Raw genomic sequence first — 25952 nt, forward strand, 5'->3', positions numbered from 1 at the left:
GTAACCTTAGTCTGGCCTAAACTAGACATTCTCAATGGCAAAATATCATTTTCTTGCCACAATTCAACATCTTTTTATGACATGAATAAGTATGAGAGCCCCACGCATGTGCTACAAATGTATAAGAGATGCAGGTCCCACCTATCTCCAGCAGGAGTCCCCTGACTGTTGTGCCCACTTGGTGAGGTGGCCACTGGCTATCGCATCCAGGCGCAGGATGAACGGAGAGGTTGCCAGTCACATATATGGAAGTAAAAGGGGTTGTCCAGCTGTAAACTACTGATGAATTATCAGCAGGATAGGCCATCAGTTATAGATCGGTGGGAGTCACCCAGGACCCCCACCAATCATCTGTTTGCTGGGTTGGTGTGATCATACGATGACCTGTTTGGAGCAAGAAGTAGACAGTTTCCTTCCCACGGCAGTTGGGCTTGCAATTCTAAGCCTGACCACTGCAGTGAGAATGGAGCTGTCTGCTTCCTGCAAAAATCAGTTCACTGCACAAGCATACAAGCCCAGCAAACCACTGATTCACAGGGGTCTCTAGCAACATACCCCCATCAATCTGTTATTGATGACCTATCCTGGGAATAGGCTATCAATAGTTTGCAACTCGACAACTCCTTTAAAGTGGTCCCAGGGCCAATGTCTGACAATGGTTGGGCAGGGAGTTGCATTACCTACTGCTGTCCTTTCTCCTTGTTCTGACACCAATACCTGATCCTGGGCTCCCTCTCCATTCTTCCAGGATGGCCACAGTGCTCTTGCCCCTACTCAATGCATACTGTAAAAGCAGCATAAGATGTCAGATTACTGATGCAGATTGGCCAGGGCAGCCCATGTAAGCACTGCTGGCCAATTAGAGCAGCGTGCAATGTCTTAGACGACTGATGCACCACTAGTTTTTGATGTTCATTGGGTAGACTAAGAATTGCTTCGGCCATCTTGGGTGAATGAAAAGGGGCCACAGCAAAGGTGGATGGGTGGTCAAAAAGGGAGAAAGGATGGCACCGTGTAATATAACTTCCCTTCTCTGGGCCCTGAACAAATTTTGACCCCAGACTGGCGGACCGTTTTACAGAAACAGCCAAGCTACTATCAGACATATCCTGTAAAGTGGGAGTTACCCTTTAAGCAGATTCTGATAGTATGGTGCATTTGTGTATCTCCATTTGCTCTGAATACAAGCTATTATTCCATGTTATCAGCTACTTGTAGAGTTCTTCAATGGGATGACTGACACAAATTCCAGTTCAGCCCTGGAGCCCTTTTCATATGCCTCCAGTGCTTAGAAGCTCCAAAAGCATTTACACATTTAATATCTATATAACATTGCACAACTTTAGTTTATACTAACCACATTAAAGAGCTACGTTCTTAGCCCATATTTTGATCAAAATATGTGGGCCAATCCGCCACGTCCGGCAAATATTATTGGATGGGTTCCTAACTCTATAGACACTTCTCTTTGGGAAAAAAACCTCCAAATGAGGGCGGACACCCACTGGCGATATTTTCTATCTTGCACTGCGAGAGCAAGTGAAAACACTTGCCTCGCAGTGCAAGAAAGACGCCAGAATGAGACCGGGATATTGCCAGTCTTCGCAATGGGGCCAGCGGCAGCAGCGCTAGCCCCATTGAAAAGATGTGGAGAATACCGCAGACTTTTGCTAAAGCTGTCACAGCCGTCACAGCAGTGGCAGGAGTTTCCTTCATCCCTGCGGGGATGAAGGAATCCTCTGCCACAGCTGTCACAGCTATGACAGCTGTGGCAGAAGTGCAGCATGCTATCCCATTGCTTTCAATGGGATCGGCACTGCTGCCAGTCCCATTGAAAGCAGTGTTTTTTGGCAAACCCTGCAGTATGATTTTCAGGGAAGGGCTTGAAATATAAGCTCTTCCCTGAAAATTAACAATAAGTGGTTAAAAAAGTAAAAAAAAATAAAAAATTACTCACCTCTCCTCCGCTCACTCGCGTTCTCCGGCTGGCTCCCCGACACTGCTATCCAGCACTTTCAGCAGGTGGGTGATTTAAAAATCCCCACCTCCTGAAAGGGCTGTGCTGATTGGCTGAGCGCTCAGCTACTAACAGATAGTGCTTTGCTATTTATGAATGAATAGCACTATCTTAGCTATTCATTAATGAATAGCGAAGCACTGTTAGTGGCTGAGCGCTAAGCCAATCAGCAAAGCACTTTCAGGAGGTGGGGATTTTTAAATCCCCGCCTGCTGAAAATGCTGGATAGCAGTGTCGGGGAGCCAGCCGGAGGACGCGTGTGAGCGGCGGAGAGGTGAGTAATTAAAAAAAAAAAAAAATTTTACCACTTATTGATGATTTTTAGGGAAGGGCTTATATTTCAAGCCTTTCCCTGAAAATCATACTGCAGGGTTTGCTAAAAAACACTGCTTTCAATGGGACTGGCAGCAGTGCCGATCCCATTAAAAGCAACAGCTTCTGCGACAGCTGTGGCAGAAGTCTGTGGTATTCTCCATATCTTTTTAATGGGGCTAGCGCTGCTGCTGCTGGCCCCATTGAAAAGACTGGCGATATCCCGGCGTCATCCCATTTTTTTTTCCTCGCACTGCGAGGCGAGAGTTTTCACTTGCTCTCGCAGCACAATGAAGAAAACTCACTGAAGCACCTGCAACAGGTCTTGCATCGGGCCCAGAAGCTTCAAGTTACACCTTTGATTATAAATTCTAATTTCATAGTCTTTATAATTTAGGGTTTGTGCCCCTAACACTTATAAGCCCTGCTGATGTGGTTCACCCCTCCACGTCAGGAGCGTATACAGATGTCAGAGATATGAACCGACAGCAACGATCATAATGGGCTCCCCCTCATGGTACCACCCAAGACAGAAGGCCTTGTCTTTGCCTTCCTCTTTATGATGTTTCAATGACTTGTGAGATAATTTCTCACCCCTAGTTTGCAAAGAAATGCTATTCTATTGCAGAGGAGCCGGAATTAGCCAAGGCCTGTCCTCATTGTCTCCAAGGGCCCCACAGCAGCCACTCGTTCTGCCTCCATGGTATAAATGACCTTGTGAAGGAGCCATCGAACTAGGCAAATCAAAAAAGTCTGTTCTATGAAGGACGTCTCCTAGTGCAACCTCTAATGGCAGTTTTTCATCAATGTTACTGAACGCTCTGATCAAATACAGTTTTTGTCCTCGCCGCGGTATTATCCGCATCCACATGTAATGAGCCTTCTGCCTTTCTATAGGCTTTACTCCATCTAATTGTGCAGCAGGAAATAGTTTAATGTTACTAAGGCACCCTGTAATAAACTGCTTCTTTGTCTACTCCGATGGCAAATAAGGACTTTTTTTTTTTTCTTTCATTTTTTTCCTCTCTCAGGTACAAGAAAAATACAAACCAGCTCAAGGCCATGCTTTATTTGCAATGAAATGAGAAGAAGGAATTGAAGTGCCATATTTCAATTTTTGCAATCTAGTTCACCGTTCTCTTGAGCCTTTTTAGAGGAACATATTTGAATTTGCTGTAGACTTTCAATAATATTCTAAGTTGCAAAAAAAGTTTCATGTAAAAAGTTACATGAAAAGATGTTCTAGAAGTAGCACACTAAGCAACGCCATGTATTCAGATCCATCTATCTGATATCCATCTGTCTCATATCTCTCCACCTCAAATCTATCCCATATCTATCTATCCATCTATCTGATATCCATCGATCTCATATCTATCCATCTCTCTGGTATCTCTCTCTCTATCTCCTATCTATCTACCTCTCTATCTCCTATCTCTCTATCTCACTAATATCTCTCTATCTATCTATCCATCTCATATCTATCTATCCATCTCATATCTATCTATATATCTCATATCTATCTCATATCTCTCTCTATATATATATATCTATCTACCTCCTATCTCACTCATATCTCTCTATCTATCCCAAATCTATCCATCTATCCCAAATCTATCCATCTATCCCAAATCTATCCATCTATCCCAAATCTATCCATCTATCCCAAATCTATCCATCTATCCCAAATCTATCCATCTATCCCAAATCTATCCATCTATCCCAAATCTATCCATCTATCCCAAATCTATCCATCTATCCCAAATCTATCCATCTATCCCAAATCTATCCATCTATCCCAAATCTATCCATCTATCCCAAATCTATCCATCTATCCCAAATCTATCCATCTATCCCAAATCTATCCATCTATCCCAAATCTATCCATCTATCCCAAATCTATCCATCTATCCCAAATCTATCCATCTATCCCAAATCTATCCATCTATCCCAAATCTATCCATCTATCTATCCATCTATCCATCCATCCATCCATCCATCTCATAATCCATCCATCCATCCATCCATCTCATAATCCATCCATCCATCCAGTTTGAAGCGGTTGTACTGTAACTTGTATGTTTCAGAAACGCTATCTTGTCTCCTTTGGGAGGGCAACTATAAACTAGGTAAGGAGACTCAAATGGCCATGCACGTTCCTCTGGGTAATATGCAAATAAGGGAGATGGAATAAATCCTCCACAGTGCCACCTATTGAAAGGCAACATCGTTCAAGCCAAAGTCAGGCTTTTTATACAAGCCTTGTTACAATGACCGGGAATTACAAGCAAAGCCAGACTCCATGTACAGACAGTTGCTCTCCCTAAGGAGAAAAGATAGCATTTCTGACCCCCATCCCAGGCCTCTCACTAGCAAAGACAGACTCCTACTGTACACTGATGAAGGGCAAAAAACTCTGAAACAGCTGTCTGTACATGGAGTCTGGCTTTGCTTGTAATTCCCGGTCATTGTAACAAGGCTTGTATAAAAAGTCTGACTTTGGCTTGAAGGAATGCTGCCTTCCAATAGGTGGTGCTGTCGAGGATTTATTCCATCTCCCTTATTTGTATATTTCATTAAGACATTAAGACATTCTGCAAAATAGGGCTTTGCCTTTAAATGTGCGTGGGGCGCCCAGAAAGTAATCCTTCTGACTATAGCATGTTAGTATAATTAAAGTGGTTGTCCCGAGGCAAACATCAAAATTTTAAATTAGCCCATTCCCCCTGTCACCCCCCTGGCATAAAATAGCAATTTAAAGCGGTTTTTAAACCAGTTGCTACTCACCGATCTGACGAAATATGAAGTTATAAAAATCTTCTCCCCAAGATGGCCGCCGGTCCTTTACCAGGGATGCACTGCGGTTTTCTCCCATGGTGCACCGCGGGTCTTCTCCCATAGTGCACCATGGGCTCTGTGCAGTCCATTGCCGATTCCAGCCTCCTGATTGGCTGGAATCGGCACACGTGACGGGCGGAGCTACGATGACGACGCGGTGACCATCTCTCCGGCACGAGCGGCCCCATTCACCAGGCAGAAGCACGGACTGCGCAAGCGCGTCTAAAACCGCCAGATGACATCAGAATTAGATGGAGCCATGGAGACGGGGACGCCAGCAACGGAGCAGGTAAGTGAATAACTTCTGTATGGCTCATATTTAATGCACGCTGTATATTACAAAGTGCATTAATATGGCCATACAGAAGTGTCTAACCCCACTTGCTGCCGCGAGACAACCCCTTTAAGTGTATAAAGGAGTTTTAGCTTGTAGTTTTATATGTTTGCTAACTATTCCTATAGTTCTGCTTGGATAGTGCAAGAATAAATATGGAGTTGAGGTAGCAGCAGGTCGTTATCGACTTCTTGGAGATGGATGGCTGCAGAGCCACCGAGATCCACAAAAGACTGAAAACTGTGTTTGGTGAAGCCACCATTGACTGTGGCAACGTCAGAAGGCGGAAGAATCGTTTTCAAACAGGAGAGTCATCCGTGGGAGATAAGACATCAACTGAGAACCAAAAGGAAGGGAACAACATGACTGACCACCAAAGAGATCTGCAATGTTGGATGTGGCTATTGTTCTGTAGAGAAACTAATCCATAGCTTGGGATATCATTAACTGTGAGCTGCATGGATTCCAAGGGAACTAACCATGGATCATAAGGCCCATAGAGTCAATGCGTGCAAAGACCTGTTAACCAGGTGTGATATGAGAGGTCATTGCTACAATGGGGTGAGCAATATTGCCACACCTCTCATTCTGCGATGATTTGGCATCTTCAGATTTCCTCCTCTTAGGACCACTCAAGGTCGGCCTCCAAGATCAATATTTCTCTGACATACAGACTGTGAAAGACTCATCAATATTCTGAAGGGCAGTGTCCGGCCCAGGATCATACAAAGTGGACTCATAGCTTGGGTTCAAAGAAACCCAAGAGAAAATGTAGCAGAGAAATGGTGACTTGTTCAAATAGCATCATTATATCACTAAGACTTCACAGTTGGAAATCGACAGCTCTGTTCATATTGCAGTTGCCCAGGTTAGTACTGAAGCTCAGATTGAATTCAGTTTGAGGTCTGCCTGCAGTACCAACCTGGGCAACTGCAATGTAGTCAGCACTATAGGCTTCCAGCTTTGTCCACACTGACAACAAACAGCTGATCTGCGGGGATCCGGACAATGGGTCATCAGTAGAACAAGTCTCCTGCTACACGTGTACATATTTAGCTTACAATTAAAGATGAGCGAGCACCAAAATGCTGGGGTGCTCGTTACTCGAGTCTAACTTTCAGTGATGCTCGAGAGTTCGTTTCGAGTAACAAACCCCATTGAAGTCAATGGGCGACTCGAGCATTTTTGTATATGACTGGTGCTCCGCTAAGGTTTTCATTTGTGAAAATCTTAGCAAATCACCAAAGTCATGTAAAAAACACAGAAATGGATAGGGCAGGCGAGGAGCAACATGCAGGGCTGCATTTCGGGCTCCGAGGTCTCACTATTAAGCCACAATAGTGGCAAGAGTGAGACCCCCCCTCCCCCACTGTCAGCATAACGATCGTTCTCCTCTGCCACAGCTGTAACAGCTGTGGCAGAGAAGAACGATGTTAGCCCATTGAATTCAATGGAGCCGGCAATACAGCAGGTTCCACTGAAAGCAATGGGCTGCCGGCGAGTGCGGGATGAATTTTCGGGAAGGGCTTAAAAATATAAGCCCTTACCTGAAAAAGAAAGATTTTAGTGTAAAAAAGAATAAAAATGCAGGCACTCTCTTCAATGGAGCCGCTGCTGCTGCCGGCGACTCCATTGAAGACAATGGTCCGCTGGCACACCTGAATTCTTTTTCAGGGAAGGGCTTTACATATAAGCCATTCCCTGGAAATGAATTAAAAGTGATTTAAAAAACAAAAAAAATAGATACTCACCTCCCTTCAGCTGCCGGGGCACAGCCGCGTGTTCTCCTGCTGTCCCCTGCACTGTGGTGCTGAACTGCTGTCATTCAGCTGAGAGCTGCGCTAAGCCAATCAGAGGCAACACTCACTCACCCATTCATGAATTCATGAATGGGTGTGAGGGAGATCTGCCTCTGATTGGCTCAGCACTGAGCCAATCAGGGGCATGTCTGACTCACACCCCCTTCACACCCACTGCAGGCCCGCCGCGCTGAACTCCGTCTGCCGGGACAAGGTGAGTATATATATATATATATATTTTTTTTTTTTTTTTTTTTTAAACACATTTCTGGATGAATTGCAGGGAAGGGCTTATATATTTAAGCCCTTCCCGACAATTCATCCCGCGATCGCCGGCAGTCCATTGCTTTCAATGGAGCCGGCTGTATTGCCAGCTCCATTGAATTCAATGGTCAGTGCTCGCTTAATCGAGACGAGTACCGCGTGGTGCTCGTCTCGAGTAACGAGCATCTCGAGCACCCTAATACTCGAACGAGCATCAAGCTCGGACGAGTATGCTTGCTCATCTCTACTTACAATGTATCAATAATAAGTAGCAAAATATCTATTAAGGGAGCACAAGTGTATAGTGTGTTACCTCATCTGTTCCATCCGCACAGTCGTATTCGCCATCACACCAGAACAGGCCCGAAATGCAGTCACCATTACCGCAGAGAAAGTCCTTCAGTGCGCATGTCTGAGGTTCTGCAATACGAAGGTCACTTTAGAGACGTGAGGACAACAACATCAAGAAATGCTTCTGTGACAAGACATGATGGAAGTGACTCTCCGGACATTACACCCACTCTCACGATACTGATTATTAGAATCTCTCCGGAAAGGTCTGCAGGCTTCTTGCTGATTTGTCTACCAAGTGTTCACAAGTACGCCACATGGTTAGAAAAACATGGCTGCCTTCTTCCATAGGCAGTGCCACATCTGAGTCCGGTAATGCAGGTCAGCTCCAAATAACTGAAAGGAATTGAGCTGCAATACCTCACACTACCTGTGGACGGAGGTGGCGTTATTTTTTGAAGAAAGCAGCCATGGTTTTATTTGTAAGCTGGTGTAAGAGTTTGCACAGGCAGATTCATAGAATTACTGGCAATCTAATCGCTCCAAAATTCTTTGCTCATTAACTTCACACTATACAGTATATTTATAGGAGTGGCGCTGGGTGCGACGGCATCGCCAGCGCTGAGGAGTCCGGTGTGATGTCACAATGCCAGCAGAGGACCACGTGATGTACTTGCCAATCCATGTACAGTGTCACTCGGCACCAGCGGTGAGAGATCTCCCACCTATCTGCAGGCTGATTGGCTGGCTCAGCTGTCTTCCATCCCAATCAGCCTATCAGTAACTTGTGTAAGGTATTTATTCCAGCTCCTCTGTGCAGAGGGTGCCGGTTATACTCTTGTGTCAGGGTCTCAGTTCCATTGATGTCTACTATCTGTTAAGCTGTCTTGCACACTTGGCATCTCTGTTTTACACGTCTTTCAGCCAGTCTTTGCATCTTTGTGTCTGTCCGGTATCGCCGACCGCTCTGTTGGGCGTGATAGAGGGGGGGTCTATCATAGAATTCAATGCATTTAACATCCATAGGCACTAAACGTCATCCAGCGGCACTCCAGGAAGACACATTTTTATATTTTTAAAATATCCTGTGACTTTAATAATTAGCGCTGCTTAGTGGATCTAAAAAAGAAAAAGCAGGCTTGATAGATCTATGGCTGCTATATACATCTGCATGGAGAACAACAAGTCTGTATAGTCTCAATTACTCAGCCGGTCCGTAATATATGGAGACAGGGAAATAATTATAATTGTTAGATGCGCTGTTATTTATGCTTTTCTATAAAGGTCATATACAAGACAAATAACAGCCGGTCTCACCAGCAGTCGCATTATCCTCTGACTGTCAATACTGGAACTTTATTTCCGAGAACCAACATGTAATTATCAAAGGAGCCGAGTGCAATCAAAAAGAAATGCCGCCATTGAAGAAAAGCCTCTAATGTCGTCTACATGGCTTTTCTTCACCATCAAATAACAGCTTGGATAATGAAACTTGTCAAATGAATTCTGGCAGGCGAGTGAATATGAATCTATAGACACATAAATACATAGGGGGGAATCTACTAAGCCCCGGCTAAGTACAATGTACCCCATAACATGGCATGCCGAGTACCTGGAGAGAAGCATGCCTGTTCACAACACACCTGTTCTCCTCCGGTTGTCTCCCGACTGCCCTCAGCTGCTCTTCTGGCCTATAACATGCAGCTTGCCTGACTAGTGACCACCCTTGGCTTCATTCCTGACTAACCTACTACTTTATCGGTGCTACTGCCACCAATCCGTGAATTTTCTGCCGACTATGATCTGGAAATCCAAAGTAGAAAGTCCATACCTCCTTGAGGGAGTGGGGTAAGTCCTTAGATTATAAAAACGCCCCTCTTCAGGAAGGCATACCACATCTCCTAAACCAAACCCCTCTGTACTCCATCCTGATAACATGCTCCCTGACCTACTGATTGCGGTTAGCAGGGATTGCAACCCCCCTGCAGTCATACCGATTCAGCCACCACACAGCTCAATTCTACCATTGTCTATGTGTTTAGCACCCCTCACTCTCCACCCCGCCGTACCGTGCCCATCTCCACCCTGCCATATCATGCACATCTCCAGCCCGCCAATCGTGCACATCTCCAGCCTGCCATACCGTGCACATCTCCAGCCCCTTTACCTTCTGTGTCCCCCCATTATCTGTAGTATGTAAGCTCATTGGTGCCCCCACCCTACTGTCTCCATCAGCTGATTACTACATGTAACCGTGGTTTTATACCTGCTTCCCCCATCTTGTAAGCATCGTGGAATATGTTGGCGCTATATAAATAAAGATTATTATTATCAGATTCCACACCACAGCCTAGCCAATGCCAAACTGTGGCTTTAGAGAATCCATATCTCTGACAAGAAGTACAACATGGGCTTCCACCTAACCTTGCATTGTTGGCGGTGTGCTTGAAGGGGGTTGGCTGTCTGAATGAGTTCATTATCCAAGTCAGCCCCATTTAAGCTAAACATATGGGTTTGTACTTTTTATGTATGTAACCCTGCCCTCAGGAGCTGGAGCGAGAGGGATTGGCCAAACTGTGCCACGGACTGGAAGGGTGGGGGAAACAGCTGGTAAGCAACACCCCCCTCTGTATAAAAGGACTTCTGCTTTAGTCAGACCTTATCTGGAATACTGGGTCCAGTTCTGGGCACTCCACTTTATATAAACAAACTGGAGCAAGTTCAGAGAAGAGTTACCAAGATGGTGAGCGGTCTGCAAATCATGTCCTATGAGGAACGATTAAAGGATCTGGGAATGTTTAGCTTGCAGAAGAGAAGGAGACTTAATAGCGGTCTACAAATATCTGAAGGGTTGTCACACTGCAGAGGGATCAGCCCTATTCTCATCTGCACAAGGAAAGACTAGAAGCAATGGGATGAAACTGAAAGGGAGGAGACACAGATTAGATATTAGACAGCGAGGGGATCAATGAGTGGAACAGGTTGCAATGGAAGGTGGTGAGTTCTCCTTCAATGGAAATGTTCAAACAAAGGCTGGACAGACATCTGTCTGGGATGATTTAGTGATCCTGCACTGAGCATGGGGTTGGACCTGATGACCCCGGATGTCCCTTCCAACTCTACCATTCTATGATTCTATGATTCATGGCTGGCAGATAGGGTTCTGCCCCATTGCTGCCTGCTTCATGTCTAGGCTGCATCTTGTGTGGGGACAGTGCTCTTGTTTACTGCTATACTCTGTAAGTTGGGGATCTCCTTCAAGTGTTCCTGAGGAAGCCTGACCTGTTTGACGCACACGGAACCTAAAGAGGAATTGTTCCAGCTAGCGCATGAACAAGAAGCTGCTGCCATTTTCGCTCCAAATAAAGTTTCAGTTTGCAAACACCATGGATGCCCATCAGCAGGGCTGGAGCCTCAGTAAGGCATGCTACTGCACTCACGCCCAGAGGTTCCTGGACTTCATATATCTTGTACCAGCACTGGTTACAGGGGCCTTTAAAATCCTGGAACTGGAGGCTGCTGCACTGATCCCTGAGTGACCCCTGACCCCAGAGTGCCAAGGTATGATCCTGACCCAAAACCTGCCTGCCGATCCCAACTTTACATAAGCAATAAGGGGGCATGATGCTGACAATTGTGGTCGATCCAGTGTGCTGATTGGTAGGAGTCCTGGAAGTCTGACTCCTTCCAATAAAACACTGAAGCTATCAACATTAAATGGATTTTCCATGTGAAACTACTGGTGACTTACCTCCAGGATAGATCACCAATGGCAGATCGGTAGGGGTCCTCCACCTGGGACCCCCACTGATCATCAGAAGAGAATGAACTGCAGTCCATAACACAGAGGCCCGAATTAGAGGTGCAGCTCCCTTCTATTTAAGTGGATGGGAAAGAACTGCATACTGAACCTGGCCAGACGATTGCATATAAGAGTTCCAGCCATCTGCAGCCCCTTTTCATTAGCTGATCAGCAGGGGTCCCGAGTGGAAGACTCCCCTAGATCTGCCATTCGTAAGGCATTCAAATGGTAGTTTTCACCCAGAAACCCACTTTAACGTTATGAAGGACCCCTTAAGAGGAGAGCTTCATACATGTCCTCGCTTGTAGCGATCTTTACCTGTCCTACCTACAAATTGATATCTTTTGTTAGCCACAATATTTCATGAGCTAAAAAAAACAACACAATACATTTTTGGGGAAAAAATACAACATCTGCACATTCTTCCAGAGCACCAGGGAAGTACTCACTGCAGGATTCTTCATCGGAGTTATCGCCACAGTCGTTCTGCCCATCACATCGCCAGTGATCTGGGATACAATTCTTATTTTTGCACTGATACTCATGCGGGCTGCAGGTCTTTTTATCTGTAATTAAAGAGGAAACAACTTCATAAATAAGTAAGTAATGTAAGTCATTATGGATAATAGGTGCGTTTGTGAAGCAGCAGTTACAAGAATTTGCACCATACTGCAACTTGTACATTGCAGAAATAGTTGCAACCTATAGAAAGTAAGCGGATTTATGCAATCATAATACAAATCTCTAGAGTCTTTTCATTCATGTTGTGTAAAATTCAAATAGCTGGCATTTTATAACTGAAAAGGGGTAATTACTGTAACTGGATGGAAAGACAGACAGATATGAGCGCTGTCCTTTAGACATGCCGACTGACATAAATGGTTTGTACCACAATTGTAAGTTATCCCCTTTCCACGGGATCTACACTGATCTCAAGAATGGGAGTCCCGTGTCCCGCTCTGACTGCCACTGCAGGGTTCTCCGCCCGCAGTAACGTCACAGTGGGAGGACTGCTGGCTGACAAGCATGGTCAGTGCTTCATTCATTTCAATGGGCTGATGGAAATACCCGAAGAGGTTCCGCTCAGCTATATTTGCAGTCCCAATGAAAGTGAATAAAACACCAGTGCACTTGTGCGATCAGCATTCCATTCAGTCTTCTCTTCATTGTGAGGGTTGTGGGATACATGGTCCCTATTCTCAGGATAGGTGGGGGTCTCTGAGGCGAGACCCCACTGATCAGCAAGTTATCCTCTATCCTGTGGGTAGGGAATAACCTTCAGTTGTGGTACAACTCCTTTAATAAATTAATAATAAGTACAGAAGTAATCATGAACAATAAATGCATCTCTGAAGCAGCAGTTACAAGAATTTGCACCATACTGCAACTTTGACATTGCAGAAATAATAATAATGTTTATTTGTATAGCGCCAACATATTCCGCAGCGTCTAGAAACAGTTGCAATCTATACAAAATAGGTGATCCAGCAATCATCATACTAACTGGAGAGCTTCTCTACTCATGCTGTGTAAAACGCAAATTGCTGAGTAGATAAAGGATGTAAGGGTAAGGGGTAGCAACATTTGGGGTACAATATTACTAAAAAGGAGTAGTTACTTTAAAATGGATAGTAAGACAGAGAAGTAATGAGCCCAGGCTCTTCAGACATGCAATACCTGCACAGAAGGAGATCAATAAAGCTACCTTAAATCTACCCTAACAAAGTAGACTGGAGGGTCCGCCAACTACTCTGCGTTCCGATGAGGACCTAAATCACAGGAGTCCAGGAGAACCAACAGGATTTATGAGGCAATTAAAGATGGACATGGAAATGTTCTGTACAACTGGAGGGTCTATGCTCACTCATTCCCGGTGGGTTCAAAGTAAACCAGTCCAAATGTATACCCTACTAACCACTACGATTCCCACATGATGTGCATGATAAAACTATTGTCAAAGTTGCAGAAGTTGTTACAAGTTATCCTCCTGGGGGGATGGGAAGGGTTCACCATCAACCATAAAGTGACGGCCAACCATAAGCTACAGTAATTAGCAAAAAAGAACCACGGCACTCACTCAACCCCGCCAGAAAAGAAAACTTGGGGGGGGGAAGGGACAGAGAGAAATTCAAAAAAAGTTTCCTTCTCTGTAGCAAAAAAAAATGTTCATGCAAAGCCAGCAACGGGGCTATGGACCTAAGCCCCTTCCACGATCCCAATACTATAGCAAAGCTGTGGCAGCATATAATGATGCAAAAAAAAGGCTTCTTGATTAAAGGAGCATATTTTATTGTTTCACAGTTTTAAAAGAGGCGACGTTTCGACCTACAAACAAGGTCTTTTTCAAGCCAACAAACTAGTGAAAACACAGTTCAGACTCCATACGGAACATGGCATACGGAACATGGAGTCTGAACTGTGTTTTCACTAGTTTGTTGGCTTGAAAAAGACCTTGTTTGTAGGTCGAAACGTCGCCTCTTTTAAAACTGTGAAACAATAAAATATGCTCCTTTAATCAAGAAGCCTTTTTTTTGCATCATTATATGCTGCCACAGCTTTGCTATAGTATTGGGCCAACCATAAGCTGACAGACAACCATAAGCTGACGGCCAACCATATCATTTAGTGTTTCCAACTTGTTCCACTAAAATGGTTTGAGGCATTGATAGATTTTAGCATTTGAAGTGTTCATTGGCATCATTCACTCTCAACACGAAACCAGAGCCGGCTTGTTTGTTTGTTCTTTAATTACCAGTGTATTTCCATTATTGGTTCTAGCCATTGATGGCTTTAATGACTTGGACGTAGTCTCTTTGCAAATGTTGAAAGCAATTCATCTAAGTAATTAACAAAGCTATTCACTGAACGCTTCCCTGTAATAGAAATGAAATGTACACAAGAAATATTTGGGAATTTATGATAGAACAACGTGGATAAATGTGTGTTTGGTTTTCTGGAAGCTACACGGGCGGCACGTTGTCTTATAGTTTATGATGTTCATTAAATGAGAGCCACTTTCTTCAGATATTAGAGAGTTTTTCTATTTCGGTAAATAATTTTTGCAATAAAAAAAAAAGTGCCAAACAGTAATTTACCAAGACCTAATAGACTCAGAAGCCGGCGGAGTGCGAGGAACCCGCTTACTCTAATAATCCTATCCAAAGGGGTTGTACCAAAATGGGCTTTGGATAGGTGATAAAAGTCTGGTGAGGATCCCAAGAACGGGGACTATGTGTCCCTCTCTCTTCCTCACTGCAAGCCCCTGCCCCACCAGCAAGGAGGAGACTGATTGGAGCAGCGGTCGCACATGGGTGGTCATTCTTCTTCCTGCTTGTTTCGCACATGGCATTGTGGCCTGTAGGTAGTCTGATCGTGTGGCCTCTCCTCCACGTGGCTGGGAGCTCAAATATATTTGTATTTAATAGAGAAACCATATCCTTTCTGGCTGCCATAGTTCCTGCTGAGTGATTAGGGCCTAAAACTAATGTGTATCATGTGCCCTAAAACAAGTCTGTAAATCATGGAGACACGGCGTGTTGTACAGTAACTCACAGGTGTATTCATGCTTTCTTTTACCTGGCTGGTAAGGACTGAAAAACAAGACTGTGAATCTTGGAGAGGCAGAGTATTGCATAGTAACTCAGAAGCATCTTTTAAGATTTCTGTTACGCATCTGTTAGGGACCAAAAACAAGTCTATAGATCATGGGGACACGGGCATTAGACAGTGACTCACATGTATTTCTAGACTTCCTTTTTCTTTAGTTTGACACTTAAGGCCCATTTAGACTGGACAAATGTTGGGCAATTGATGCCCAACATTTGTCCCCGCATGTACTTGCTGCGGTGCTGTCTCACAGGAGCTATTATCGCTGGCTAGCTCACAGAGCGGCCAGCAAGGGGGCGGGGTGGCTGCAGGAGAGTTCACTCCTCGCTCCCCCGTCCTTCTCCACTGACTTAACATAGCGGCCATTCAATACTGAATGGCTGCTATTTACACTGAGCGATCGGCGATCAGCTGATCGTCCATCATTTATGCTGCATATGGAGCTGAACGATGAGCATTCAGTGTAAATAGTAGCTGGTCAATATTGAACGGACGCTATCTTAAGGCAATGGAGAGGGGTGGAGGAGCGAGAAATCTCCTGCTGCCGCCCCGCTGTGAGACAATGATACTAGCCCCCGTGCAGCAGCAGCACAGCGAGTATATGTGGGAAGGAGGGGCAGGCATCATTTGCCCGACATTTGTCCTGTCTTAATGGACTTTTAATGCGATGTGATATTACTGTGCGCTGCGCTATCAGAGGGGTTTATTTACACTTTGAGTTACTTTATGGGGTTCGTTGTGTTAAGATAAAAAATCAATAGTTTTTTAATGGGTTAATATAAGATAACTTTCTTTGTCCTGCTTTGGCTATGACACTCAGTATCTAAAGCGTTAAATGATCCCTTTACATAATTCAAACATAGATAGAAAGCAGCAATGTTGATGAAAAAAGCTGGTTTCCAAGGTTTGAAAATCAATTTAAACTTATTTTAGTTCAGAGGTTAATCTTGCCCCTGAGGAGAGAGGAAAGGGTTAATTTTGAATAGGTGGGCTCCTAGGTAGAGTATGTACCTGGTCCAATCACACAGCCATGGTAGAAAAGCTGATAGATATCTAGGGCTGTGCCTTTTTCACTTTTGTGTCAACCAGCGCATTAAGGGTTAACTCCCATGAAATGGGAAGTCTTTTAGTGGGCTGGTAAATCCTCTCATATTTAGGTATCTCCCCCTTTTTGAGAAACTCCTCAATCTTGTAGGAAAAGTCCCTATTCCCTCTCACAGCACCGACTGCTGTGATATAGATATGACTGAGCTCAGCATCGATGTAGCCGCCCGACAGATGATATCGGGCAGCCGATCAATACTACACTGCACTGACTATCTAAACAGAAGATCTAACTCACTACTCTGCGTCATCGACGCGTTTCTGCAGCCTTTTGGGAGAAAGACTGCTTCATCGGGATGAGTTTAAGGAGAGAAGCAGGGAGCGGCCATGATGACAGGTGGCATCCCAGAAGTGAGTGCCGCATGTCCTGCAAGGACAGCCCTTATATGTGTCACGCTCCATCTTCCCTCATTCCCCTCAGCCAATCCCAAATCCAGGTTGGGATTCTATCGTGTTCCCTCTGTCTTGCGATATGCGCTGCTTGTCTGCACACGCAGGATGGTTCAGCACTGGACAGCTCCTGTTATCGGGATCCCGAGCTGTGCTGTTTAACTGCTGAGGGAGCTGTCCAGTGCTGAACTGCTATTAACCCCTTGAGTGGCGGGTTTCCTACCACCCTGTCGTGCCCACCAGGGCAGGTTTTTTAAAATGGTCTAATCATTGAATTTCAACTAGTTTTGCAGTTGCGTCTCAAGAGCCATAACTTTTTCATTTTTCCATTGACATGGCCATATAAGGGCTTGTTTTTTGCCGGACAAGTTGTGATTTTTTTTAAACGGGGGAGGAAAAAAAGAAATGGAGGAAAAAAGAAAAAAAGGGGGCCATGTCATTAAGGGGTTAAATAATGTATTAACTTGCTTCTCTGGGTCATTACGACGCATGGATACCACATGTGTGATTGTATTTTTGATTTTTTACAAAGTAAAGGGAGACAAGTGTTTTTATTATTTTTTTTATAATTTTTTAACTTTTTTTTTTTTTTATTTTTTTATTTTAATTTTTTGTCCCTTTAGGGGACTTCACAGGGACCCATCAGGACCCCCTGATCACATTCCAGGGGTCCGATGGTGACAGCCCTTTACATGCTGCAGTCACATAGACTGCAGCATGTAAAGGGTTAACACAGCAGAGATCGGAGGTTTTCTCTGATCTCTGCTGTAAGAGCTAGTACCTAGCTGTCCTCTGAGAGCCAAGCATGAGCTCTCCCTGCCACAGAGACCATCGGCTTGCTTCTGACAAGCCGATGGTCTCTATGGCAACCTGTAAACAAAGCAGGAGATTGCCGGCACAACGGCAATATCTTCTGCTGGTTTTTCAAAGTCCTACACTGCTCTATGTGGGTCTGTGCAGGCAGAGCACACTGCCACAGCTTGTGGCATTGTGCTCTGCAGCTCCCATAGTGATACATAGCCCGTAAATCTTCCGGGCTATGTTGCTATGAGCAGTAGAGCTCGTCCCGGAAAATTTCCGGGCGTGCCACTCAAGGGGTTAAATGAACTCAGTCAAGAAACAGGGTGAGGCCAGAACCAGATAAAGTAAAAGGACTTTGTCTTAATGGAAATGGAACTAATTCCTTAGTCATCCCACCTAGCATACAGATGCCCAATATAGCAGGTGTAGCGACGGGATCGGAGGGGGACCAGTTTAGGGAGCGCACTAACCCTTCAAGAGCCCTGAGGGCAGACACCAGGGAGTGAGCCAAGGAGCGGACATGGCATGTAGCATGCAGATAAGAGCAGAGCCCAACTGTGGCCCCAGCCACTGGTGTAACTATAGAGGATACAGGGGATGCGGTTGCACCCAGGCGCTGGCGCCATAGGGTCCCAGTACTATGAATAAAGCATTGTTGGGGGACCTGTTACAGATTGTGCATTGGAGCCCAGGAGCTTCAAGTTACGCCTCTGGCCCCAGCAGTAAGTGAGCTGGGTAGGCAGTGGTCACGCAGCAGTAAGTCATACTCCATGCAACTTCTTCATGCTTCAGTTTGCCTGGATGGAATGAGTTTCCTGTAACGCAGGTCGGCGAATCATGGAGAGGCAGTTTATAATATAATGACTCATATGCTTTATTTTAAGCTTTCTTTTACCTGGCTAGTAAGAACCAAAACAAGTCTGTGATTCATGGAGCGGCAGTGAATTGTACTGTGACTTATATGTATTGTTAGGCTTTCTGTTACCTGGCTTCTAAGGACCAAAAACAAGGCTATGAATCCTGAAGTGGCAGCTTGTTGTATAGCGACACACATGTATGCCTGTATATCATGGAGAGTCAGTCTACTGTATAGTGCCTATGTGTATGCTTACTGCAGGGGACTCAGGGAAACATTCATTCAGTCCTCTTTGTTATGTTTACCCAAATACTTAGAGTGATACATTGTATCCTTCCAGTAATGTAACATCTAACTCCCTTGTACATTATATATACATGCAGATGTAAAACACGTGTATAATGTTGCCATCCATGCGGTGAAGAATTGTGCCTCAGGGGTTGCATTTAACACCGGCTGAAGGACTCGCATCCCACAACAATTGTTCTTCTGATGTTGCAAGTATCGATATCTGATTTCTTGAGTTTTCTCCATTAGTAAGATATGGAAGTGACAAGAGATTACATTTGTCTTCGATATAATGGGATACAAAGGTTAATTTACTGTGCGGCTCTTAATTACTAGCGTGGACCTTTGACTCCCTTCTAATTGTGAAGCGAGGAGATGCATTCAGTTAAAGTAATGAATTACAGTGACTAAGGGGTTTTTTTTCGCAGTACGTAGCTAATTACTTTAACCAGTTTCACAAAGTGTATAAAACTGGTCACTGCTGAGCCGAGGAGAGCGGCGGATGGGGAAGCGGAGATCCTGCATATTTATGAACAGCTCACTGGAATCTTTGATCAACCTGTTCCTGTTCTCTGGGACTATTAGCTGCTGGAAGTTGCTTGTCGACAGGACGCCGTAGAGTTATCCACCCGCTTATGAAGCATCGATGCGTTGTAGAGCAGGATGCCAGCTAATGCAAAAATCACATCAATTACGGGAGCAGAAAATCTGCATAAAAAAAATCTCAAAAAGACTCTAAAATGACAAACAAAAATACAATCTAACAGAAGTGCGACGCTGATTAGCTGATCTGCTCGTTTGATCAGCTTTAAAGATCTTAGGTCTTTTCCTTAAAGGCGTATTTGTGCCTTTAACCCCTTCCTGACCACTGATGGTAAATTTACAGCGAGTGGTCCTGAAGGGTGTACGGGACGGGCTTAGGAGGAGAGTCGCTCCATACAGGTGACGGCAGCACGACATTACCATAAACAGAGCCAGCGCTGACAGCAGGAGCGCCCAGCCGCCAACCACAGAGGTCTGCAGGAAGCGCAGGGAATTGTTAACACCCATCTCTAAAGGAAGGCTAACTTCAAGAATCATAACCCAAAACGTTTTAGAAAGAGCTCTGCTCAGTGTTGTATCCATGAAGGCAGTTTTATATTTTCGGATTGTCCATGATTAGAAAGACATGGCTGCTTCCTGTCTATGAGCTGTGTCTGGTACTGCCGTTCAGCCTCAGGGTGCGTTCACACGAGCGTAGGCGTATTTACGTTCGCACGAGCGCAGCGTATAATCGCCGGAAAGAACATTTTTCGCCGATCACGACCAGAGCTAGAAAGCGTATTTTCGTTTGTTCCTACTTTTCAAACGGTCTTTTCGGCCATCGAATATTCGCCGGCAGGTATTTCAGTCGCGTATGTCCGTTTTTCCGCGGGTTGACGTTTTTCCGCGGGTTGACGTTTTTCCGCGGCGTAAAATCGCCCATGTGAACGAATACATTTGAAACCATTGCCTCAGATGGTCACGTATATACGTTTGGTCGCAAAAACGCGCCGTTTATGCGCTCGTGTGAATGCACGCTCATGCTGGTGCTGAGCTGCAGTACCACATCCAACCTGTAGACAGATGTGGCGCTGTTTTTGGAAGAAAGCTACCATGTTTTTCTAATGCTGGACATGCTGTTTTACCCACTTGCGTACTAGAGATTTATCATTTTTTTTGTTACTGCCTTACAAGAGCCATAACATTTAAATTTTTCCACAGACATGGGCGTCTGGGGGTTCTTTGCGTGACGCGTTGTAGTTGTTTAATGATACCATATAATGTAACATACAATGTATGGAAAAATGTTAAAAAAGTGGGGAGAAATAAAAAGAATGCAATTGCGCCATTTTTGGTGGGTTTAGTTTGTACAGCATTCACGGTGCAGTGAAGATGACATGACCTTTGCTCTCCGGGTCTGTATGATTACAGCGACGCCGCATTTAGATGGTTTCATGTAGCTGGACCTGCAGTGTTTATAGAACGATCTTGGGAAATGCACATCTTTTTGAACACTTTTCATTAACATTTTTTGGGAGCTGTCAAAAAAAAAAAAAAAACACCCAATTCCGGCATTTCTTCTTTTTATTTTAATGGGCTTTACCCGGCAGGATAATTATTCATAATTTTAAAGAGTTTGTAATTTTACGTACATGGTTATGCCAAATATGTGATATTCCAGATATGTTTTTTTTTAATGCATTTTTTCATGGGATTTTTTTTTTTAAGTTTTGATATATATTTAACTGTTAAAATCTTTTCGTATACTTTTATTTAGTCCCATAAGGTATTTAAACTTGCAATCATTTGATCACTTCTACTATATAGACTCCAGGCTGCCATGGTAGCCCATCAGTACCATCCAATTGTGCTGCAGGAAGGGGCGCTGCCCCTCACCCCTCCTGCTGATTGTTTAGATGCGCGGTCAGCTTTGACTGTGGCATCTAAACAGTTACCTGCCATGATCATAGCCAACTCTGATGGCGGCAGGTACCGGCGGCTGACAGCTATCAGGTGCAGCTGATGGCTGCGGAGTAAGGATCAGACTCGGCTCCTGAGTTACCTCCCTCTTTCTGTAAGTCGTCTTGCATTTAGAGATGCTGCCCCTTCCTGAATTAGCTCTGCCATTACCTTACATTACCTTCTCTTCGGTTAACAATGTTTAGCGAGTTTATCCTACTTCTTGCACGTTTTGTTTCTCGCCGCAGTCCGGTGAACAATACTCTTCATTAGCACACTCAGCCGTCTGACAAAAGCGAGAACTGAGCGCAGAATCAAAGACTTTCTGGACAAAGGTCCGCGTCTGGCGTTTGCACGTCTGCGAGACACATGTTTATGGTTGATGCTCACCGCAGTTGGCTTCATCGGATCCGTCGGCGCAGTCGGGGTCTTCATCGCACACCCACAGTTTGGATATACAATGCTTTGTAGTTCTGCACTGGAAGTGCTCGGGGGAGCAGCTGTTTTCAGCTGTGGGAAAAAAAAAAAAAAAAAAAGAGCCGGTTGAGTTCATCCATTTTAATAAGCGAGCGTTTTAATATAGAAGAGATATTCCTGAGATTCGCATTCAGGGGGCGTGAAGGCAAGAAATTCTATTAGGCACACATTGAAATGTGGAACGTTCTTACTGTATATCTCAAGTAGGGAGGAAAACTTTGCAGCTTTACATGGATCCGGGTGAGATGAGGACTTTGAATAATTTATAGTTTGCCTTTCTAGTGCGTAGGCTTAGAGGAGGATTGGAATAGACTGAAGCCGGTTTAGAAAAAGCTTTAAAGGTTTATTAACACCTTAGACATTTATGGTGTATCCATGAGATATACCTGTAGGGCTGGTGCACGAGATTGGCAAACTGAGCAGGTACCAGGGCCCGCGGTGTCTGGAAGGGCCCGCAGTTCACAGGGGCCATGGGGTAGGTGGCTCCTGGGTCAGTGCAGTCGGGCCACCTAGTTTCAATTTTATTTAGTCTGATTCATAAAATAAAGGCAGTACATACTCACCTCCCCTGTTGCTCCCTGGCAGATGTAGTCGGCGACGCTGTCTCCAGCTGACTTCCAGGTTGGGTAATCATGTGACACGCATGATCACTGCAGGCAATCCCCAGTCCCAGTGAGGCCAGGATTGTCCACAGCGATTATTCATGTCACATGAGCACACCACGCAGAAGTCAGCGGGAGACAGCAACGCCGACTACAACTGCCAGTGAGCAACAGGAGAGACGAGTATGTACGGCTTTAGATTATCATATATTTATAAGGGGACAGTGTAATGCAAAAGGGGCACAAAGGGCAATAGACCTGGAGTTGGCCTACATGCTCCCACCTCTGGGCCCACAAGGGGTCCCGCCTGCCTCTGGACAGTGCATCCCGGACCCGGCTGAATGAAGAGGTGGCTGCAGTTATGGAGGCAGCGTAGCTTCTTGTATGAAGCAGTTTGTGTAAACCCATTCAGTTCATCAAGAGTAGGAGCATTGTAGAGTAGTGAGCTCGGAGGTTTTTGTAGTCCGGGCTGCTTCACCATTCAGCCTGTATGCAGAAGCCAGGGACAGATGGGACAGGTTCGGGGACCCTTGTTCTACAGATGAAGGTTTCATTAGGACCTTCATCTATGAGACATTTATAGCATGTCTGATAGGAGGGTTGTCTCACCACTGAGACCCCTACCGATCCCAAGAATGGGGGTCTTGTGTCCCACTGTCCTCCTCACTGCACGTTTCCCGCAACTCCTGCAGTGTAAAGGGGCTTGGTTGCAGTGATGGTCAAGCATGCACAGTGCCGCTAAATGGGGGTGATGGAAATAGCTCCCACTGAAGATGAATGGAGTGGCACCGCAGATACACAAACACCGCTCCATTCAATCTTCTCCTCACTTACAGGGGAGCAATGAGCCCATGGTGAGGACAAGAGGGGCTATGGGACCCCAATGTCAGGATTGATGAGGTTCTCAGCTATGAGACCCCCTCTAATCAGACTTTATCACCTACCCTATGGATTGTCTTGAGAGAGATTGCATTCAACCCTTTAAGCATTCAATTCTGTCTAGTCCCGACTATAAAAGGGGTTATAAGGTTAGCAAAGTATTACAGGTCAGCTCCTTCTTTTCTTGATATTCTCCCCCGTACAGGATCTTCTTAGATTTGGCTCCCAGCGCTTTGAATTCGTCAAGTTGGCGGTCCTCACTGAACACCTTCAATGGGTGAAATCAGATGTGATTGTCAGTGATTAGTTGGGAGTACCCACTTAACACATTCCAAGCTCTGAGAGCCAGATCTAAGAAGAATCGGTATGGGGAAACGGATGTGACTATGGACAACAGAAACGCTTTAATAGATTCACAGCCTTTCTTCGGGGCCACAAATGCAAAACTGAAAGTAGCTAACCCTTCTGACATAAGAACATGACAACAGGGCCGGCTCCAGGTTTACATGGGCCCTTGAGAAACAGAGTCACAGTGGGCTCCCTTAGTAATTTATAGGCCCCATTGTACCTCTCTCATCACTCATAGGCCACGTGGCGCCCCCTGAGTTACTCATAGGCCCTGCTTTGCTGCCTTAGCAATTAATAAGGCCTTGCTATGCCCAGCAATAAAATATAATAATAGACTCACTCGCCTCCCTCATGCTACCGTGGCGTTCTCCTCCTCTGCCTTGTGTGGAACAACCCTGGTGGCACGATAGCATCATCATGCTGTAGGTGTGACAGGGAAGGCATTGGGCTGCAAAACAGAAAGCGCGCGACTTCCTACTGTGCTGCAGTCATACTTAAAAGGAGAAGCGCAAGATTTCTCCCACCCCTGAGTGGACCTCCCTCGTGCTTGGTAGTGTTTGGTGCCTGCCTGGGTTTGCTGGGTGCTGACACTGGCCCAGTGTGACAGGTCGCCTGTCAGAGTGTATTAAAAACTAGTTGTATCTCTCTGTATGTATGCTGTCATGCAGACTTTAGGTTCTTAAAGGGGTTCTCTTTAGGATCGGTCATGAATAGTGGATCAGCAGGAATCCACTTTGAGCAGCTGTTTGCTGGGTTGATGCCCTCATGTACTAAGCTGATTTTTGCAGGAAGCAGACAGCTCCATTCTCTGCAGTGATCAGACTTCATATTATACACAGTGATCCCATTGAAATGGGATCATTGCCTGTAATACCAACTCAGACCACAGCAAAGAGAATGGAGCTGTCTGCTTCCTGCAGAAATCAGCTCAGTTCATGAGCACACTGGCCTGGCGACCAGCTGATCTGTGGGAGTCCTGGGTGGTGGATGCTTAATCTAATATTATACAACTGGACAACCCCTTTAATGTTTGGTATATATATATATATCCCAGAGGGTACAGGGGGGCACTGTACTCATGCTATGCTTTCACTAGGCAGCAAAGTTTCATCATAGCCTTTGGTGTAGTTTGAGTCACTTTGCTTGGGTAGAGTCACTTGACTCGGTGAGGCTGAGGAGAGCCCTTGTAGACGAGGCCTCCATTCCCATTGGATGCATTCTCTCTCCGCCCCTTCCTGATATTGAACGTTCCTCTCTACGTTTCCCACAGATTTATGATTTGCTAAAGCTGAATTATAACACCAGAAGAAACCCAGACCATCTAATTTAGTTACTTGATTTCATGTGTTGCTTTCTCACATTTGCATAATGATTCTAGTTACTTACGGCAATCCATCTCATCTTCCTCATCTCCGCAGTCGTTCTGCCCGTTGCATCGCAGATTTATTGGGATGCATTTCTGCTTCTTGCTGCATTTGAACTGACCGGACAGACAGGCGTACGAGTCTGCGAAGAGCGAAGCACAAGATCATCAGAAACTTCCCTCCGGAACGGAAAGCAGTGGCGCAGCGGCTCTATTCAAGCGCCGTAGTCACCCGGCTCGCTCCGCATAATCACCTACCACAGTTGAGTTCATCGGAATTGTCCCCACAATCGTTTTCTCCGTCACAGATAAAAGCAGGGAGGACGCAGAGTCCGCTGCCGCACTGGAACCTCCCCGGCTGGCACTTGAATTCAGCTGTAAAGATAGAAAATGTATTCTAATGTATGAGAAGAGGCCGGACTGCAATCACCGTTATGTACAGGAGGGCAGGAGAGCGGCTCGCGTGCATCAGTCAGGGATCATTGGCCGAGCCGTTGGGTAAACAACAAGGAGCTTTATTCTGCATCAGAATCCTAGAGGAATATATATATATATATATATATATATATATATACACAGCGCCTCGTGATAGGAAGGGTGTACGAGGGGTGAGTGGGCTGCAACTACAGCAGAAAACGGAAACGGTTGCTGCAAGTCAAAGTGGGAATCAGTGAGTGACCCTAAGGAGAGCCATATATAGGAGATATAGAAGAGATGGAGAGCGCCCCCAGAGGGCATCAAGACAAGCACATGCCTCACCCATCACTGGTGCCCGGAGGGCCTCAAAATATTCATAAAGCCATCCATAGGGCTTTTATAGATGAATGTATGAGCAAATACGATCTCAGCAACGGAGCGTATTTGCGCATAAACAAGGGTTGTACTCGGGGGTCCCACCCCTCGCTTTTTTTTAACCTGCCATAGACTTCTATGTCAGCATAACATGCAGAAAGTTGGGGCAGGTCCGATCTTTTCTCACACACAGAATTTGCACATGAGAAACCCGTTAATGGAGGATGATCCCCTTACAAGCAATGGCTTCTCTTCGTCATGTTTGGTGGGTGTGAGTTTCATCCGCGCAAAAATGTGCACAAACACAG

General features: G+C 45.2%; 1 protein-coding gene across 1 annotated transcript in view; it reads right to left on the reverse strand.

Moving 5' to 3' along the window:
• The window catches only part of LRP1B (LDL receptor related protein 1B), a 1872788-nt gene that overhangs the window by 190913 nt on the left and 1655923 nt on the right, over window positions 1-25952 (reverse strand). Inside the window, exons 65-69 of the mRNA XM_066577770.1 lie at window positions 25111-25227; window positions 24876-24995; window positions 21574-21693; window positions 12107-12223; window positions 7878-7984 (exon numbers count right to left, since the gene is read on the reverse strand). Of these exons, the coding sequence (XP_066433867.1) occupies window positions 7878-7984; window positions 12107-12223; window positions 21574-21693; window positions 24876-24995; window positions 25111-25227 (581 nt within the window). The remainder of the gene's footprint in view (window positions 1-7877; window positions 7985-12106; window positions 12224-21573; window positions 21694-24875; window positions 24996-25110; window positions 25228-25952) is intronic.

This window comes from Eleutherodactylus coqui, chromosome 8 (assembly GCF_035609145.1).
Source record: "Eleutherodactylus coqui strain aEleCoq1 chromosome 8, aEleCoq1.hap1, whole genome shotgun sequence".
In the NCBI taxonomy this organism is placed as follows: domain Eukaryota; kingdom Metazoa; phylum Chordata; class Amphibia; order Anura; family Eleutherodactylidae; genus Eleutherodactylus; species Eleutherodactylus coqui.